The following is a 19,611-nucleotide window of genomic DNA, read 5'->3' on the forward strand; positions in this document are numbered from 1 at the left end:
TATTGATAAAAAAAAACTACTTAAAATAATTATCTTAACACCTTATTTTATTTACAATGATTTATAAAAATATATAATAATTATCGAATGAATATATTAGCAAAGTGCAATAATAATAACAGTCATCACGTAGACTATACATTAGATTAGACACTGTGTACTGCCCTCATACATGACGATACCTAAAAATCTTACGCTTTTGTTAACGTTACGGGCGTTTTTTGCAGGCTAGGGTACCCCTTCGTAACGCCTCATAAGGAACTTCGTTTCGAGAAATGATCCCAGGCTTTAAAAACGACTCGCTCTTGACACTTAGCTAAAAGGAGCCAGTTCGTTTCATGATAAGGCTTGGAGCATTTGTAAAACAAGTTATTATTTAATGTATATCATTGAGTTCGAGGTAATTATATATTATTTTCGTCTTGTTTGTTATAAAAAGGCAGTGTTAATTAGATCAGTGTGTATTTGAATGTCATTTGGTTACTTTTTTATGTTGAATTTCGCTTTTTTTGTGTGTTTGTTTGTAATTGTATTATATGGATTACGTGTATATATTATTTATCTATGTGTATGTTCGTTTATCACATACACTAACTAAAACTAAAAAAATTAAATTTTATATTTTGAAATTATATTTCTAAAGTAATGTGTGTTCACATTGGAATAAATTAATTTAAACAGATATAGTACATAATATATATAGCAAGGGCTTGTTTTATCGGTCACTGATAAATATATCTAACGTATAGCGATATTCAAAAGATAAAAGTTCATGATATATTTTTTGATATATTTCATGATATTTATTGAGTGTGAAGCGTTTTATTGTTATTATTATTTTTTTTATTCTTATTCTTCATATAAATTTTGTATCTGTCAGATATTTCTAAAATGATTAAATTTTAACAGTATAAAGTATCATTTCTAAAAGCTTATTTCTCTTGTAACACTTTTATTTAGATGAGCCGGATCGAATGACTTCATTCTTGGCCATAATTTTCATTTTTTATTCCGAGAGTATTGACTCCCGTTGCGGGGGCGTTACTTTGTATCAACGCCTCGACGTTAACTGTAAAATAATTATTTTAATGTAACATTACACAATGACATAGGATACAAGTTTACATACTTGTACATATGTCTCGTGTTCTGGGAGTTTAAATGAATACGTAAATATGTTATTTTCTATACAACTAGATCAGGAAATCAGAGTTCGTCTCACCTGGATGGTAAGCGATTACCGTAGCTTATAGACAACTGCAAGACCAGATGCATCGCATGCGAGTTACCGAACCTAATCCCCCAGGAGCTCTATACACCTTACTCACCAACAGGGACATAACACTGCTTAAAAGTAGTATTATTTAGCTGTGATGCTGTCGAGGTGCTGCCTCAGTCAGTAGTCTGCTACAACCCAACCATACCTCTAATCCCCCCAGGACCTCTGGTCACCTTACTCATCACAGAAACACAACACTGCTTGAAACCAGTATTTAGTTAGCAGTGACGCCATCACCAGTCAGGCTGCTCCAGATTTTGAGCAGGATGCAATCAAATCAAAAACAACTTTATTCAAATAGGCGCCATGAAAACTTTCGAATCGTCATTTTACAATCAGTAACATATCGACTGTCCCTACGTACAGTATCGAAACTGAAAATTTTCTATTTTTTTATTGCATGAAAAATCTACTTTTTATGTATATTTTCAAAGAAAAAAAGAGAAAATGCTATAAAATACACATAAAATCACATTTTTCATGAGCTCAATATCGATACTTAACAAATCATTCAGCGTAAAAAATGTAAAGTGCCTTTTTTCAATTTCGATATTATACGTAGGGACAGTCGATATGAAAACTTAGAAACTAAGGTTTGTACGACACACTTGAGTTAATGCGCAATATATCCTCGTATATCGCCTTTTTTAGTTTTATAAACCTTTTGTATACGTTTAAATAACGTTATTTATCACTAAATAAGTTACGATTGTCTCTATTTTAACCGACTTCCAAAAAGAAAGTGGTTCTTAATTCGATTTTTCCGAAAGCCGTTGTTTTTTTTTTGAATCGAAACATGCTGCGTGTCAAATGTGGTTCCATTTAATTCTAATTGAGATCTAACAAGTACTTTTCGAGTTATATTTAATAACGCGTATTTACTTGACTATTTATTCGTCTACTTACATTGTATTACTTGTCGATGTAATTGAAGTCGGTTTTTTTTTCGTTTTCGAGCAAAGACAATTATGTATAACAAACGTCCCTCTGGTATAGCGGTGCGTGGACCGTGTAGGCACTCACATATCGGCGATTGCGGGTTCGATTCCCGCCCGGCATGGATATTTGTATTTGTAATAATATTTCTCTACGATCTGATTGTCTATCCTTGTGGATCTTTCCAACGTGCGTTTCCGTGTTGAAGATTATGCGCTAACGAATTGGACTAGGACAATACATACGTACCTACTGTTCATATGTAATTTTGTCTTTACAAATTCAGTTTTAGTTAAAGTAAATTTATTAAATTAAATAAATTTATTAAATTAAATAAATTCTCGCGCCTCGGAGAATACGTTAAGCTGTCGGTCCCGGTTGTTATCATGTACTCTGATCGTTCTTCTACATGGGGAAAGAGGCCTATGCCTAGTAGTAGGATATTACAGGCTGAAACGTATAATAGTTTCTGCGTACAGGTATACCTTCCAAAAATCATAATCATACAAATTAAAATTTTAATTATTGCTAAAAGTGCAGCTACCACTGATTCGAAATGTGATTCCGCAGAGAAAAACCGGCACGTTAGAAACTTAGATCCGGTAAATTACCGGCACGTCAAAACCGGTAAGTTATTAGTGTTTGACAATCCTGATTGTATGTTTTTCTATTATTCTCAAGTTACGATTATCGTGTGCCTTCGAACTATTATAACAGTAAAAACGAGTTCTCTATTGGCGTATATTTGTTGATAACGTTATTTTTACAGTATAAACGACGATTTTGAACACTATTTGTCTTATTTTTATTATTAAGGTATTCACAGATCTGTCGAGATGCTGTTTCTTGTGATCTTAATTTTTTAAAGTAAGTTTATGAGACATCTGAAGATTCATTTAAATATATATAAAGGTTTGATGACTGTTTTGCATATGTAGTTTTTTCATACTAAGAAATGCAACGCGTTAGTAAAACTACTGAGCACTGCAGCGCACGGCAGGAAATGTCCTAATAATAGCATATTTAAAGCTGTTTTGTGTTCCTGTGGGGTTCTCCTGGGGGGTTGGGTCGACAACGCACTTGCGATGCTTCTGATTTTGCAGGCGTCTATAAGCGACGGTAATCGCTCACCATCGATCGACTGCGCCTTAATTTTTCATCCTTAAGCTATAAAAAAAATTGAAAAGACAAATGCACAATAAATAATTTCCTACACTTTATAAAATGCATTGGTTATTCTCTTCCAAAATCTAGATGTAATATTTATTTATATAATTGTTTAAAAAAATAGCGATGTATTTTTAACCGACTTCAGAAAAGGACGAGGTTACTCAATTCGGCCGTATGTATATATTACGTATGTTCAGAGATAACTTCGTCAATTATGAACCGATTTTGATCATTCTTTTTTTTTGTTGGAAAGGACCTATCCCAAGAGTGGTACCATGATAAGGAAACCAGGATCTGGTAATGGAATCCCAGAGAAATAGAGGGGAACCCTCGAAAATCGTAGTGACGACTAGTGCGTTTGTTAATTTTTTTCGTCTACCTACGTTGTATTCTTGTCGATGTAATTGAAGTCGGTTTTTTTTTTTTCGTTTTCTAGCAAACACAATTTTATAACTCTAGTCTAGCCTGCTTTAGTAATAGACGACCAATGTAATGGTTATGTATTAAATAACTATGAAAGACAGTCAATAAACTTTTAACTAATTTTACTTCAACATTACAAAAAAAATCTAATTTATTTCTAGTTATAAAACATTAAAATCTCGATAACAGCTAATCTCATTCGTTAATAATTTTTTTTGTACTTTAAATAATTACATTGTTCCTTGAGATAATGAAAAATTTCTCATTCATAATATTCAATTACATTTATGTAAAGATCGTTCATTCGGGTCCAAAGGAATATTATAACGCGGTCGTTAACCCCAATATGTTTGGCTTTAAATAAAAACTGGTATAATCTCGGCGACAAGTCGTTTATAATTTTATTTATGTACATATGTATGTGGGCTTCATTAAATATAATATTACAATAAACTGGAGTTCCTTTAAGAATCGGATATAATTTTATTCCAGTATTGAATATGTTAATTGGAGAATGTTGGCTATATTATACTAGCTTGAGACTGGTTGGACATGAGACTAGCTCGTTGACGCAGTTTGTAGTGACCCAGCTTTCTGCTCCGCGGGTTTCGGGTTCGATTCCAGCCTGAGGCTGGGTGTAGTGCTTGTATTTATATGTATATTAGCTGTGTAGCTACGGTATTAAAGAATAAAGCCACCCCCTCTCTTCCCGTGGGCGTCGTAAGAGGCGACTAAGGGAAAACATAGTTTCACTACCACCTTGGAACTTAAAAAAGCCGACCGATGGCGGCATAACCATCCAACTGCTGGCTTTGAAATACACAGACTGAAGACGGGCAGCAGCGTCTTCGGTGCAACAAAGCCGGCCCTACGGTCACCAACCCGCCTGCCCAGCGTGGTGACTATGGGCTTGGTGACTGAGTTCACGCCATTTTTTCGCACGAACTCACAACTAACAAAATGACAAAAAAGTTAATAATTGATTATTTCTTTAAATGCGAACAAAATTAAGAGGTTTAAGAACTTTACTAATTAAGACTATTTAAAAGGGTTGTCTGGAAGAAATGGCTAATTAGCCATAAGTCCGCCCATTGTACTTCACTGTCTGTAACTATCTTTATACTTTTTTTGTAATATATTTGTGGCGTACAATAAAATAAATAAGTATAAAATAAAATAAATAAAAGATAAATGTTTTGGTTGGGATAAGGATGGGTGGGAGGGGAGCGGTTCAGTATTTCAAGCATTTTGTAATTCAGACATGCTTAAATTTATAATGATTGCCAATTTTTAAGTAAAACTTCTTTAAGCATGATTGACTTGGGGAGTAAGCTGATGAATGCGTGACGAGAGTGTTACGAAAAGCGTGATTGGGTGAGGCGAACGGAAGTTGAGTAGTGTTGCCCAAATGCAAGAACAAGACGAGACTTAGCCAGTCTTGGTCTTGGTCTTGCGCCAATACACCTGGTCTTGGTCTTGGTCTTGGTCTTGCGCTCCCAGTCTTGGTCTTGGTCTTGGTCTTGCAGCAAGAGTCTTGCAAGTCTTGCAATTACCTATTAGTCTATTACTATTTATTAAAGTTTACTTTAAATCTTAGAAAAACGTATTAGAATTGGAACATTGTGAGCTTGAATTAACATAGCCATAGTAAAGATCAAGCAGATTAATAAATAACTGAAGATTTGATAAGAAATTCGAAAAATCAACTGACCTATATGTCGTTTTCCATGGAAGTAACTGTTTCTTAATAAACATTTATGATTTATAAGCTTACATTTGCTAAAACATGTAAAAAAACAAATTAATTACAATAACTTGACTGTATTTTAAAGAACAATACTTATCTGTCTAGAAAGAGATTGAACCCTCAACTTATAAGAAATTTAATAAAAGAGTTTTACGATTTATCATTTATTTGAATAAAAAATAAAATACAACACAAATCAACAGCTTTATCATTAGGTTATGATACTTTATATCAATTTTTTTGACCATGAATTAATATGACTTCTACTACCTATCCTTACCATTTTATCCTAATCATAATACTACTTGCGTTATCAGTATAATGTATTCATTTTCATTCTAAGCACTCTGAAACTTATTTATTCTTTGGAACACCTGTAGGTACTCTTAAAATTCGAAATTATTTTGCATGAGTACGCCCATAACCTACGCCCTATGGCGGCAATCAAATAGTGTCAAATGTTATGATTTCGGCGTGGCGGCAACGATTGTTTTAGATTTCAAAAGAAGCCGCCGGCGCGTGTATCATAACCATGTACTTCCGAAAAGCGGCAAATTTCTTTGAGAAGTAAGTACAAAACCTTTGATGCCGCATTATCAAAGTGCCGATGGTTAAAACATAACTATGCATGCACTCAGTTTGATTTTAATAGATATTTTTTTATTCGCTATGTTTATGGTATTAGTCATAATGCGCATAGGTCCAGTTTTTCATATTCTTTGATACAGTTTTTTGCGTCTCATAGAATTCCTAAGCGTACCTACCTATACACCGAACTGTTACACCTAACTACTCAGTGAAATAGCGCTAAGTCCTAGCTGCAAGACGCAAGAGTCTTGCAGGCTATGTCTTGTTCTTGCTCAAGTCTTGCACGGTCAGTCTTGGTCTTGGTCTTGCTAAAAATACGCGGTCTTGTTCTTGGTCTTGGTCTTGCAAAAACGCAAGAACAAGACCAAGACTGCAAGACCAAGACTGAATTTGGGCAACACTAAAGTTGAGGGAGATATAAGTTAGATGGAGCTAAAGAACTTTGGTCGTGTGGTCTAAATCACACTCGTTTTTTTTTAGAGTAATTGCCGAGATTAGTACCGACTCTTTTTTGGAGAATCTATTTTCCGAATCGGTGCTAGCTTAACAAGTTAAAAAACTTAAAAAACAAAAAATTAACATTAAATTTTGTTAATTTTTTAAAGTTACTATAATTTTAATTTGTAAAATGTCCAAAGTCCTATTTAAATACAGAAAATTCAGATTTTAATTTTTGATTTCTTTGTCAAACTCAACCATGTATTGGCTTTAGACTTTTATTTATAGTTACGCTTCTTACAATAGATCGCGAATAAGATTAACCTGTCCCGTCTCATAAATCATCTAAATTCTACTTTAGTGTTGAATTTCAACGTCTTTTTAATTGATATGCATAAACAACACATTAGATGTAACATTTATGTTTTATTTTCTATATTAATATAAAAATTATAATATTTTATTTGAATTTTAAAACTGAATCGCTATAGGTGTTCTGCTTTACTTTATTCTTATTATACGACCACTGCTTCAAGCAGTTGTGTTCTTGTGGTGAGTAAGGTGACCAGCTCCCGGAGAGAATGGTTGTAGCATCTAGCATCGACAACGCAGCAACGCGCTTGTGATGCTTCTGGTGTTGTAGGTGTAATAAGCTACGGTAATCGCTTACCATCAAATGTACGCTGTTTGCAGACCTAGTTATATAAAAAAAAGTTCACGTATTTAAGAATGCCTGTCTTCATGCTTGTGAGAATGCTAAGATTTCTTTTCTTAATCTTCACACCGTGAATATATCATTACATAGTATAAAACAAAGTTGCTTCCCGTTATCTGTACGCTTAGATCTTTAAAACTACGCAACGGATTTTGATGCGGTTTTCTTTGGTAAATAGAGTGATTCCAGAGGAAAGTTTATATGTATAATACATGCATAATATACTAGAGCAACACTGATAGTTTTTACAACCGGGCGAAGTCGGGGCGGGTCGCTAGTAATAAATAAATTTAAGTTAAATCCTATTTGAAAAAAAAAATTTGGTAGGTACTTATATAATTTATGAATTGATGAACTTGGGAAAAAATCTATTATTCTTATTATCTTTATTATGACGAATAAATTAAAAAAAAAAACAAGGTTTATTTTCATTCCCACCATAATAACCATCATAAGTTAAATAAGAATTTATAATAATAACATTTGTTACGTACTAACTATAATTAATATTGCTGTACATTGTTAAGAAAAAACACGTTATTTAATTCGTTTTTATATAATACTAGCTGACCCCGCAAACGTTTCTTTGCCATATATGTTATTAGCCCGCTTAATCCCCCCCCCCCTTATAACTTAGGGGTATGAAAAATAGATGTTGGCCGATTCTCAGACCTACCCGATATGCACACAAAATTTTATTAAAGTCGGTCGAGCCGTTTCGGAGGAGTTCAATGTTTAACACCATGTCACGAGAATTTTATATATATATATATATTTTTTTTTTTCTTTTTTTTTGCTTTGAACTTATTTTGTCTTTATTTATACAAAATATTATACATATTTACAATTCACAACTTAAGAACTAAATATTTACAGATAGTTTTGGTATAAATCATGTCCGCGTGGAATTGTGCCAAGAATGCTGGCAGCATTTCCCCGTTGAATCGCTATGCCGATTCTCTGGGCAAAAAATGCACCAGCCCTCTTGTCACCAGTGGAGGCAATAAGGCGAGGTGTTATCTCATTTAAAAATTTTTTAGCACTGCTACTCCAAGGTCCAAGTGTTTCGACTGCAAACGGCACAAAGATGTAATTTGGAATTAGTGACGAATATTTGTGCCGTTTAGTCGATTCAGCTTTTTCCGCTGCGGCTCCCGCTTTTAAGGCTGTTTCCCTGACATGAGACGAAGCAAGTGTGTCAACGCAGGTTGCGTCCCACAAAAGCGCCCGTCCCCTTTCCCAGGGAACCAACGTCAATCCATCAGGTCTCTTGCCATCATTGCACTAATTCCAGTTGGCTCGATAAGAGCAGGAACGTCGATGGTGGCAAGAGCCCTTTTTATGGTATCGTTTAGGGAACCGTGGCGGGAAAACCTACCTGAACTCTTGTTACAGGAAAGGCCGTGTAGTCCGAAAGAATCGACCTCTTTTCCGCACGGACATCTGTGTTCAAAGCACAGTGGAGCTCCCAACCGGAGACCGAGAGCAATTCTAAAACTTTCATTGTCTAAAAGTGTCCCAAGATTTTTTGACGGCATTGCGTGTAACCAGTGACCTGACTCTTTATTTGACACAGCTAGAAGCCTGGCACGGTTTTTGTCACTTGTAAGATTTTGCGTCAAACTTATATGAGTATTGTGAACTATTGGTATATCTCAAAGTTTTTGTTTTGTAACGTCCTTCGGGATATCGCCATTAGGACACATTAACTTCCAGTTTTCTATTGCATCTGTAGCATCTGTAATTTGGACTGAATTAGATTTTAAGATGTCAGAACATAAACCCTTGATACTATGCACAGAAGCAAGAAACGCAGGAAGAGCGACACTAGAAATTTTTCTCAAAATAAATAAAAAATAAAAAAATAATAAATTTTATATATTAGATTGATATATAATATATGAGTGTGGGTTCAGTTACAGGGCTTACATACAGAGCATATTACTGAATGTATTTATTGAAGTTTCTTCTTAAGAATCGATTTTCATATAAGGCCCCCGGTATGTTAAAAATATAAGGATTAAAATGTACTGGACGGATAACCTCGTTACGTTTCTCGTAACCCCATCTTTTGAAACCCAATAGGGTTTTAAAGATGGGGTAGAAGTAGGGTAAAAAAAAACCCAATTGGGTTCCGATAGACGACGACGTTATTTAATAACGGAACATCCATCGTAACCCTATTGGATTCCGATAGATGGCGCTATTTGGTTCGTATATTTGCCATTTGATATGGTATTAATCTTTTTATTAGGCTAGTAAGCCTTTTTTGTGCCTATTTAGACAGTCGATCTGAAGGAGTAAACTTGAGTCGTGCTTCGGAGCTGACACGCACTTTTTTATTTAAGGGTACCGAACATAAAATACATTTAATCATAGTTTGTTGCATATCAACTTATAAAAATATGTCAATATTCTTTTAGTGGCAGGTTATCACAACATACAATATCAAGTTACACGAAGAATTTTATATAATTTGATTGTTAATTACAGCAATTAGTCAGTAAGCCAATTATACTCGTAATTGGTATTAACGATATTTAAAAGAATAAACTTAGAGTTTTTGCGTGTTTGAGTTGGTTAGCGTTTTTTCCGCTTCTATTATATTTAAAAAATAAATTTAATAATAAATAATTATTCATATTATGATAAAACTTTTTTTAATATTTAATTGGGTATTTTTTTGAATAATCAAATGCACGCATAGCACGATTAGATGTACATGTAGATACACACACAGCAACACACTAGCAAATATAAAAAATAATATAATAATAATTACTTACGGTCCAAAAATAAAATATTTCGCTTCACAATACACTAACAGTATTACAGTACAGATGTAACTATGATTGATATCTCACTAACGTCATTGGTAAATAGACGTACAAAAATATCTTTTGATAAATAACGCTAATTCATTTACAATGATTAGCATGAACATCCTTACCAATAGACCTTTAGCGATCGATAAAAATAACTCAGTGGGCTGAACCTTGACAGCTTCCGTTTGTGACGCAACCACTTTTTGATCTAGGCGTACGTTTTTTTATTGGGGTCGGGATCCGTATGATCTATCTTGCTTAAAGTAGGGTCTAATTGGGGCTGTGCCTCAAAATTGCTGCTACCCGTATCGAGATTTTACTCAAAGGAAAAATTTCTCGTCAAGTGTCGTCAAGAGTCTCGTCACAAAAATTCCGCTTTTTATTATACAATGAAAAAAAAATTCGGCCGTTACTTGGCTGATTGTAACAGTGTACGTAGGCTATAAGCATGCTAAAAATTGTACAGGTGTATATAATATAGTCTCACAGGACATAGATACGTCTTGTTTGAATTTGAGGCGTTTATTAAGTTATCGAGTATGATGGCTTTTGATATCCCACATGGTGTAATGATAGTTCCTTTATAATTTATATTTTTACCCGCCTACACACAATATATTAATGTAAGACCAATTATAGGTTTTTTTTTAAATAAATTTTGCTCTCGAATTGCCTTGTTCAAATTACTCATTAAAAAACCTTGGTTGTGTAAAAAGTTAAATGATTGTAACCAGTTGATTACACATACTGACGAAATGGTTACTGTAACTGGCTGTCGCCAGTATCTCCTCCGGACATGATGTAGTCCTCCTCATCGATTTCGATGACGGCGACCCAGGGAGTCATGACTAATTTCTCTGATGGGCCCCAATATGGCTCATGATAAATATACAGACAAGATAAAAAGTAATTATATACAGATGATTTTGATATCAATTATATCCGTGTACTAGCTTCTGCCCATGACTTTGTCCGTGTGGAATAGTTACTTTGGGCTAAGGCTAACTTCAAGCCGCGGCTTCGTTTACGTAGAAGGTAAAAAAGCTCTAAAAAGGAAAAAACGCCGATTTCGAAACATTCTTCATTGGTGATCCGCTCCTATTGATCTTAGCGTAATGATACAGAGCCTATAGCCGGGGCTATCTAACACCGAAAGAATTTTTAGAATCGGACTAACAAACTCTCCAGCTTTATAATATTAATATAGATAATTAATAGAAGTTAGAATATTGACAGCATTTCCTCGTCAAATGACATTCCGACTCTCTAGAAATTTAAACGAGTCCTGACACCTGCGAAGGCTATGAGTTGCAGGGTATTATTTTTTAGAAAAATGAAGAAACTGATATGAAGTTAAATATGTGTCCCATATATCAATGTCATAAAATAAATTAATTCAACCTACGTTGCGAAAATTTAGAAATATTTTTGGAAAATAAATTGACGCATAATGTAAATTGGTTTTCGATGTTTAGTATTAAGGACATTTACATAATACATTAATAATCTAGGAATATAATTAAATGTTGGTAAGGAAAAATTTCATTGATCAAAGTTGATTTGATGAAATGAAACAAAAGTGATTAACAACCATAATAGTTCTGATTTGAAATATGATCCGAACATGTAATCCTTACACTTACGGATCGGGTTTTAATTTCAAAGAGATAGGGCACTGCAGGAGATATCTTGATGAAAATCTGGTTACCGGGGAAGTATCTCAGAAAACCTGGAGTAGCTTGACCGGGGAATTGTCTCAACTTAGGGGAAGATCACAGCTAAATAATACTGCGCGAGCGTAGTGTTTTGTTCCTGTGGTGAGTAAGGTGCCCAGAGCTTCTGGGGAGGGTCGCAGACATCCATAGGCTATGGTATCCGCTTACAATACGAGATAGTACATGTTTTAAATTTATAAATAAATATTATAGAAGTATCTTGTACGTCTTTGATGTAACAAATATTTTAATGAGAAGAAATCTTCAAGTATTTTACGCTTCAGCCTGTAATATCCCACTACTGGGCATAGGCCTCTTTCCCCATGTAGGAGAACGATCAGAGCTTAATCCACCACGCAGTTCCAATGCGGGTTGACGGATATATTCCCTACAACGAGTAACGATCGCTATCAGGTGTACATGATAACAACCGGGACCGACGGCTTAACGTGCTCTTCTAGGCACGGTGGGAAGACCCACAAGAACTACACAAACACCCAGACCACTGCAAATACCTGCATGGCCAATACAAATGTTTTTTTTTTTAAGTGATATATCCACAGGCTTATTATGCCCGTGCTTTTGTTATTCCATATAAATACGTATATATTTTCTTATTTTTAACATACATCGGTATAATCACCGCAACTTTAGAATCCTAGAACCCTTTTAAGACAATACAAATGTTTGTCGTGTGCGGGGGATCGAACCCGCAACCGCCAGCAGGTACAATCCATGGCTGTGACCGTTGTGCAAACGCGGTGTCAAGTATTTTGATTTAATTAAAATGTAATTAACTTTTATCTGCCATTTCGATAGTCATAATCGGAATGACTAATTCACACCGAAAGTATTTAAAGTTAAAAAAATTCAAATGAATTTTACAAAAGCTTACGAAAGTCTTGACCACAGATGGTATAACTTAAGGGGTCAATGTCGATACTTATCTGAAGTTAATGTATACTAAGAGGCGTCAGGCGATCCTTATGAGGCATGTCTGCGAAGTGCCAAATTGAAATCGACGGCCTACGCTGCGTTTATATCGAACCGCCACAAGGTTATACTCTCGGCCCGCAGCTATTCTTAATTGATATTAACCTTTAGATTCATTTGACACCTATTAATTTGATTTTTGTGTATAGTTATAAATTATTTGATTGATTACTTTTTTTTCATAATTATGTGATTATATTAAATTTTAATCACATCACTTCCTTGTAAGTAAAATATTATTAAGAAAAATGATTTGTGTTTAGTAATCGACCAATTTTTATTAAATTTTTTAAAGATATTTATAACAATTTTAAAGAATTTATATATTTATAACAATTTTAAAGAATTTGAAGTAATTCGATTCATAGCCGTTTGAACAAAAAAAAGCTTATTAACATGAGAAAGCATGTAGTGACATGTAAAAATGTATTTAATAGCTATTAATATACATTTTTACTATGACTTACGTGCTATAATTTTTTTTATTAAATATACATACATAATACAGGCATACAGCTAATCTGATCGCAATAAAAATGTGTCAAAGATTTAAAAAAAAACCGTGGAATAATAAGAAGCCCACTACGAAAATAAAATCAGCCACTACGAAAATAAAGAAGGCAACTACGAAAATAAAGTAGGCCACTACGAAACCGAAAAAGTCCTAATGTTTATACAAACCTTCGAGATCGTAAGAAAGACGATATTTATATGAGATCTTGCTAGTAAACAAAACACAAAAAAAGTCCAGAAACATCATAAAAACGGCGTACGTATATATATAAAAATCTCTTTTGTGAAGTCGGTCAAAAATAATCGAAAACTATTTATGTCAATGCGAGCTCCAATCGATGTCTCCGCGTTACATAATTTGTAATTCACAATCGCAAGCGACCGGTAATTTAAGGCTTTTACTATACTTGAACAAGCGAAGCGAACGATGTAGATTTTTCATAATCGGAAATTATTTTTGAAGTAAAACTTCTTTATGTACGCTTGACTTGGGAAGTAAGCTAGTGAATGCGTGAGGAGAGCGTTACGAAAAGTGTGATCGGGTAAGGCGAACGGAAAATGAGAAGGAGATATAAGTTAGTGAAGATAGAAAGAGAGAGAGTTACGTTTCGTAAAGGAGCAACTAAGGAAGTTTTTTTTTTAACGAAAAAGTTTTCTTTCTTTTAACAACTTATCATGATTTCGCTAGTATAACTTTACATTGCTGATATCCTGTACTTTTTCCAACCCAATGACGTCACTATATTTTTTAAGGTTTTAATGATTTTATTATTTATTATAACTGAATGCTTATAATTAACCTTTATTGACATCACTTCAGCCAATACAGTCCACTGTTGGACATAAGCCTCCACAAGTTCTAGCAAAAATGGCGTGAATTCATGTGTTTTTCCCATAGTCACAACGCTGGGCAAGCAGGTTGGTGACCGCAGGGTTGGCTTTGTCGCACTGAAGACGCTACTGCTCGTCGTCGGCCTGTGTATTTCAAAGCCAGCAGTTGGATGGTTATCCTGCCATCGTTCGACTTTTTAAGTTCCGAGGTGGTAGGGGAACTGAGTTATCCCTTAGTCACATCTTACGACACCGACACAATTATTGACATAAATTATATGAATTACATTTAATTTGAAAGTGAATTTTTAATTACACCATCTTTACCTGACAAAGGAAAATAAAGTCTGATATATAAGATACTCATATGTTAGTTTTTATAAGTATTAGCTTTGCTAACGCTACGCTTGTTGAGGTGTCTATGACCTTATATTGGCTTAAATCTGTTCTAACTCATATTGCTTCATCTTGCTGTTACAAGTGATACGAACAGCCTAGTTCCTGGGTATATTAATTATGTTTCATGATTAGTTTAATTTAATTCACGTGTATTATCTTTATCTTATATTGATATTGTCAAAACAAGTTATCATGTAATATTTGTTACAGTTAAAAAACAGACTTGTGTTTGCCGGGTATAATTGGATGTAACTGGTGTAAGAACTAGATAAAATTGGATTCCTAATTTCAGCGATAACAAATATGACAATGCGTGCATCTCACATATGGATGTACTAGATACATCTAGATTAAGAATTTAAGCGTGGAATAGACTTATTCATAAAAATAAAATCTCCGTAAAGGATCAATATGAACATTCTTATATCCACTTTATGACATTAAACACGATATTTTTTTAACAATGAAAAATAACCTAAGAAGAAACTTTTTTTTAAATATTAGAACCTCCTTTAAAATATATATTTTTTAATTTTTTGTCCATAGGTGCTTTAGTGATAAAAGTTTATCATGTTATGTAACTCACGCAACAAAAATAGTACGTCACTTAATTTTTAAATATTAGAACATCGTTCCCTGGACAAACAGAACGATGAGCAAAGTCTGGATAATAGTAATCAATTGGAACTATTTCGGATTTCTAATAGAACAGTGAAAGTTCACATTTGAACAGTTTTGTAATACAAAACGCAGCCAGAATTAAACTGTTTCACTAATAGTCGTTTTAGTTTGAATTTTGTGTTAAGTATTTCGCAAATATACACGGCGTTCGATAACGCTATTACGAAATTTCAGCTACTGACATTTTGTTCAAATTTGACTCACAAACAAATCGTTTAAATATTGTCATTATTTGCTATGTGGAAGATTACATGTACGCTTGCGATAAGTTTGAAATTTGTTTTGATCGTGTGACATTATTGTTCTTACATATGTATGTTTGTCAACGACTTTGAGCTTTCTGGCATCTCCACAGATATACTGAAGTAGAGCATAGTAGAAAATATCCTGCTTAAAATTTGAAGCTGCCCGAATGGGAAAGTGCTGTGTGGCTACGGCACCAAAGAATATAGCCACTCACTTTCTTCCCGTGGGTGTCGTAAGAGGCGACTAAGGGATACCACAGTTCCAATACCACCTTGGAACTTTTAAAGCCGACCAATGGCGGGATAACCATCTAACCACTGGCTTTGAAACACACAGGCCGAAGACGGGCAGCAGCGTTTTAGGTGCGACAAAGTCAGACCTGCGGTCACCAACCCGCCTGCCCAGCGTGGTGACTTTGGGCAACACACATGAGTTCACGCATTTTGGCGCGAACTTGTGGAGGCCTATGTCTAGCAGTAGACTGCAATAGGCTAAAATGATGAATGGAAAAGTACCTCGACCTGACAGACGATCACATCTAAACAAAACCACTTTCAGGCAGTGTTGTGTTCCTATGGTGAGTAAGATGATCAGATCTACTGGGAGTAGTAGTTGTATAAAGAAATTACTTCCTGACACCTACCCGTAAATATTAGGATAAATTTAACATTTAGGTAGTGTGAGGAAAAGGGTGATTGAATTCCTCATCAACCAATGAAAAGGGAGGATCCTCCGACCAGACGGATGTTGTGTCTGGCGGGCTTCTGGCCCCGACGGTTGTTGTCGGGTTCTTGTATATATACTTAATTACTTTGAAAACTCTGATAGCGCGATGTAGCATACGTCAGTTTTTCTCTAATTACGTAGTTTCGTAGTCGTTCGTATTTCGCGTGATAGATGTCGCCACAAACATTTTCTAAATTATAAAAATACAAAACACAATCTCTCAAAGTATATCAGTAACAAGTTTGCGTCAAATATTTCATATCAATACAAAATCTTCAATAGTACTCATATTATAATTATTTCTCACGGTTTTTTGTTCTTCCTGTTAAAATTTTTAGATGTATAAGATAAACAGCAAACAGTAAAAAACGTTACAGACTACAGAACAATCATTTGAGACCTTGAACTTTTTTTATTTGACCGATATATGTGAACAAAATCATAGACTAATAGAAATATAGATTGGATTTTATCTATTTTTCCTTTTATAACTTTTTAAGAATACTACGTTAATTTAATCTGTGGTATTTTTTGGTTTTAAGGAAAGTACTTAATTTTAATATAGAATCTGTTTAATATTGGGTCGGGTAATATTGCTTCTTTTTAATCTGCCGTTGGTTTGATGGACTTGTCCATAACCTCAAGTACCAACAAAACACCACTCATCGTAATTCTCCCTGTCTTTTAATTTTGGCACACTAGCAATATAGTTTTTTTTTATATTTATCTATTTTAAGCCATAAAATAACTGATAAACCGGTAGAAAGCCCATAACCTATTGAAACAAGTCTGTTGCGAACCAACTACTTGTTTCAATAGTCTCTCATAACTTTTTCCTTTAAATTTGATCGCTTTGTGCCAATAGCAAATGACTACCAATGTAGAATGGAGAAAACTCATCTATGAATATATTTTTCAATTTTAATATAATTACAGTGGCAAAACAGTCACAGTGTAGACACAGTTGTAAGAAATCAAAATAGCTTTATTCAAATAGCCTTTAAAAGCACCTTCGATTCGTCATCTTAAAAACAAAATTTCAATTATGTTTAAAAGCGAAGCTACCACTGATATTCGAAACGTAGGTAGAAACTTCGCAGTTACTATTTAAAAAAAATAAACTCTGTTTTTAGATAAAATTTGAAATATAGTCACCGTTCAAAAATTCGAAATATGCCACAAAACTTAGCAACTGTTAAAACTCTTTACAGTTAAAAAAAACTTCTGCCAGGACAGCCAATAATCTATAAATTAAAAAATAAATAGAAATATGTTCCATTAAAAATAAAAAACCAGCCAGTTACAAATCACGGTCAATGTGGTCACGATAACGAAGAAAAAAAAGGTATTGATAATAGCCAACAATATCCGGTTCTAATTGTTACAATTACATTGAATAGAATGATTGAATTAATATAAATGCACTCATAAAATAACAGTCAGTAAACATTCATATCGTCATTCAAATTAAATGTCATTTACTATCTTTCTTTTTTCAATCACCGGGAACACCCTACTCAAAATCTGGAGCTCGTCTGGGGAAGTACCTCGACCTTATAGAAGAAAACGGCTAAATAATACTGCTTTCAAGCAGTGTTGTATTTCCGTGTTAAGTAAGGTGACCAAAGCTTCTAGGTGATTAGGGATTTGGTCAGTAGTAACGCGTCTGCGATGTTCTATGATAAACTACGGTAATCGATTACCTTATTAGGTGAGTCTAGTAAGGTTTGTAAGCGAGTGTATGTATAGCAGTAATCTTCTGTAAACATGAAGCACTTGCCCAGTCGCTGCGACAAATTTGGAGCGAAATAATTCCCGTTGTGCTGTATTCTTTCTCTCATTTAATTTTTATGTTAATTATAATGAATCAATTATTTCGGATTTTATCGCGGTTTATTAAGCTCTTTAGATGCCCGACGTTTTGGATACTTTACAGCGACCATGGTCACGGGGGACTGGATATAAATGCTTAGTTGTATAGTCGTATAGGCAGAACGGATATGCACAAAATTTTGCACGGAGATAAACCTTCTGTAAAAACAGGATTTTTGTTTTATAAAATTGTTAAAACTAATTTTTGTCTTCGGATTAATTATTGTAGATTTATTACTACCCATCTTTAACGTGAGAAGATTCTAATACTTTACTGAATTGTGTATTTAATGAATGCCAATTCAACAGTTAGTTGTTGCACACAATTTAATGATGTCTGTGTTTGTGCTTATGTATGGCTCTGTATTAATTTAACTTTTACATAAAAACATTAAAAATGTAATCTTAAATTAAACACATAAACATGCCGTTATCAAACGAAGCCATATTGTTCTTTTATTTTGATCACAGAAGAGTGAAAAGATTGTAATCTACAAAGAAGATCTATTAGTCATTAAGTTAGTTATAGTGATTAATTGATAAACCTAGGTAAATTAAGAAGACGCCACATATTTTATCCCCATTGTTACTCATGTAAGTTTGATTAAAATTAGTCGGTTAATATCCCTTTGTAAAACGATCTACTGAGATCCATTTACTTGCAATGTACAATCTCAGACCAAACATTCGACAACATTTGTTTTGTTTTTTTACACCATTTTTAAGTTTACTTATTTTTTTATAAAGTCATAGAGGTTAGAGAAATGGAGAATGATTACAATATTTTTATGCTGGCCAGTTTTGTTAGATAATTTAATAGTTCCGTTTTCAGCCACCAGTGGCGCTAGCGTGAGCATGTATTTTGTTTGTGCCTTTTTAGTATAAGTACATACAAGAGAATATTTTGCTCAGCTGTGGAAATTTATTGTTAAAATTACAGCTGTATTGTTATTTTCTTATTTTCTTCTTAAGTAAAGGTTTTGTAAATGAATTATTTCAAATTTTTATCCTATTTTCCATATCTCTTATCTCCACATCTTTTTTGTCTCTGTTGTATTTTTTTTTGGATACATTGCAAGAAAATGGATGTCAAAGGGATACCATAACATAACTCGACTCACCGAATCGTTTCACGTGTACGTCCCTATTAAAAGACACAGATCTTTGCTTGCCCTCTTTCTCCTTCTCAGTATTCGCTTTCTCGCTCTTGGCTACCCCATCGCTATCTTGCGTCTCTTTCTTGATACCAGTTTCAGACATCGGATACAGGGGTACCCCGTCTTTGGTACCCCGTTTGTCTTTTTATCGACTAAATCGATTGCTCATTGATATTATATATCTGTAAATTTTTTTACTCGTGAAATATAGATGTGGGAAATATATTTTTTATCGATACTTTTGTAGGGGGAAAGTGTAATGTGTGTATCTCACCTCCGTAAGCTGTTGTGAAACATGGGCTCCTTCTTCTTATTGCGTTAAGATCATAAATTCCGCATGTCGCATTCTGTTCTGTA

General features: G+C 34.1%; 1 protein-coding gene across 2 annotated transcripts in view; it reads right to left on the minus strand.

Annotated features, from left to right (window-relative positions):
* Positions 1-19,611, minus strand: part of LOC123665630 — a 104,232-nt gene that overhangs the window by 25,307 nt on the left and 59,314 nt on the right. The window contains exons 2-3 of one of the 2 annotated variants that reach the window (XM_045599905.1): positions 19,529-19,606; positions 19,219-19,436 (exon numbers count right to left, since the gene is read on the minus strand). In XM_045599905.1, the coding sequence (XP_045455861.1) occupies positions 19,219-19,357 (139 nt within the window). In that variant the 5' untranslated portion in view covers positions 19,358-19,436; positions 19,529-19,606. The other variant, XM_045599906.1, reaches the window with a different exon arrangement.

The sequence above is a fragment of the Melitaea cinxia genome, chromosome 24 (genome assembly GCF_905220565.1).
Source record: "Melitaea cinxia chromosome 24, ilMelCinx1.1, whole genome shotgun sequence".
NCBI lineage: Eukaryota > Metazoa > Arthropoda > Insecta > Lepidoptera > Nymphalidae > Melitaea > Melitaea cinxia.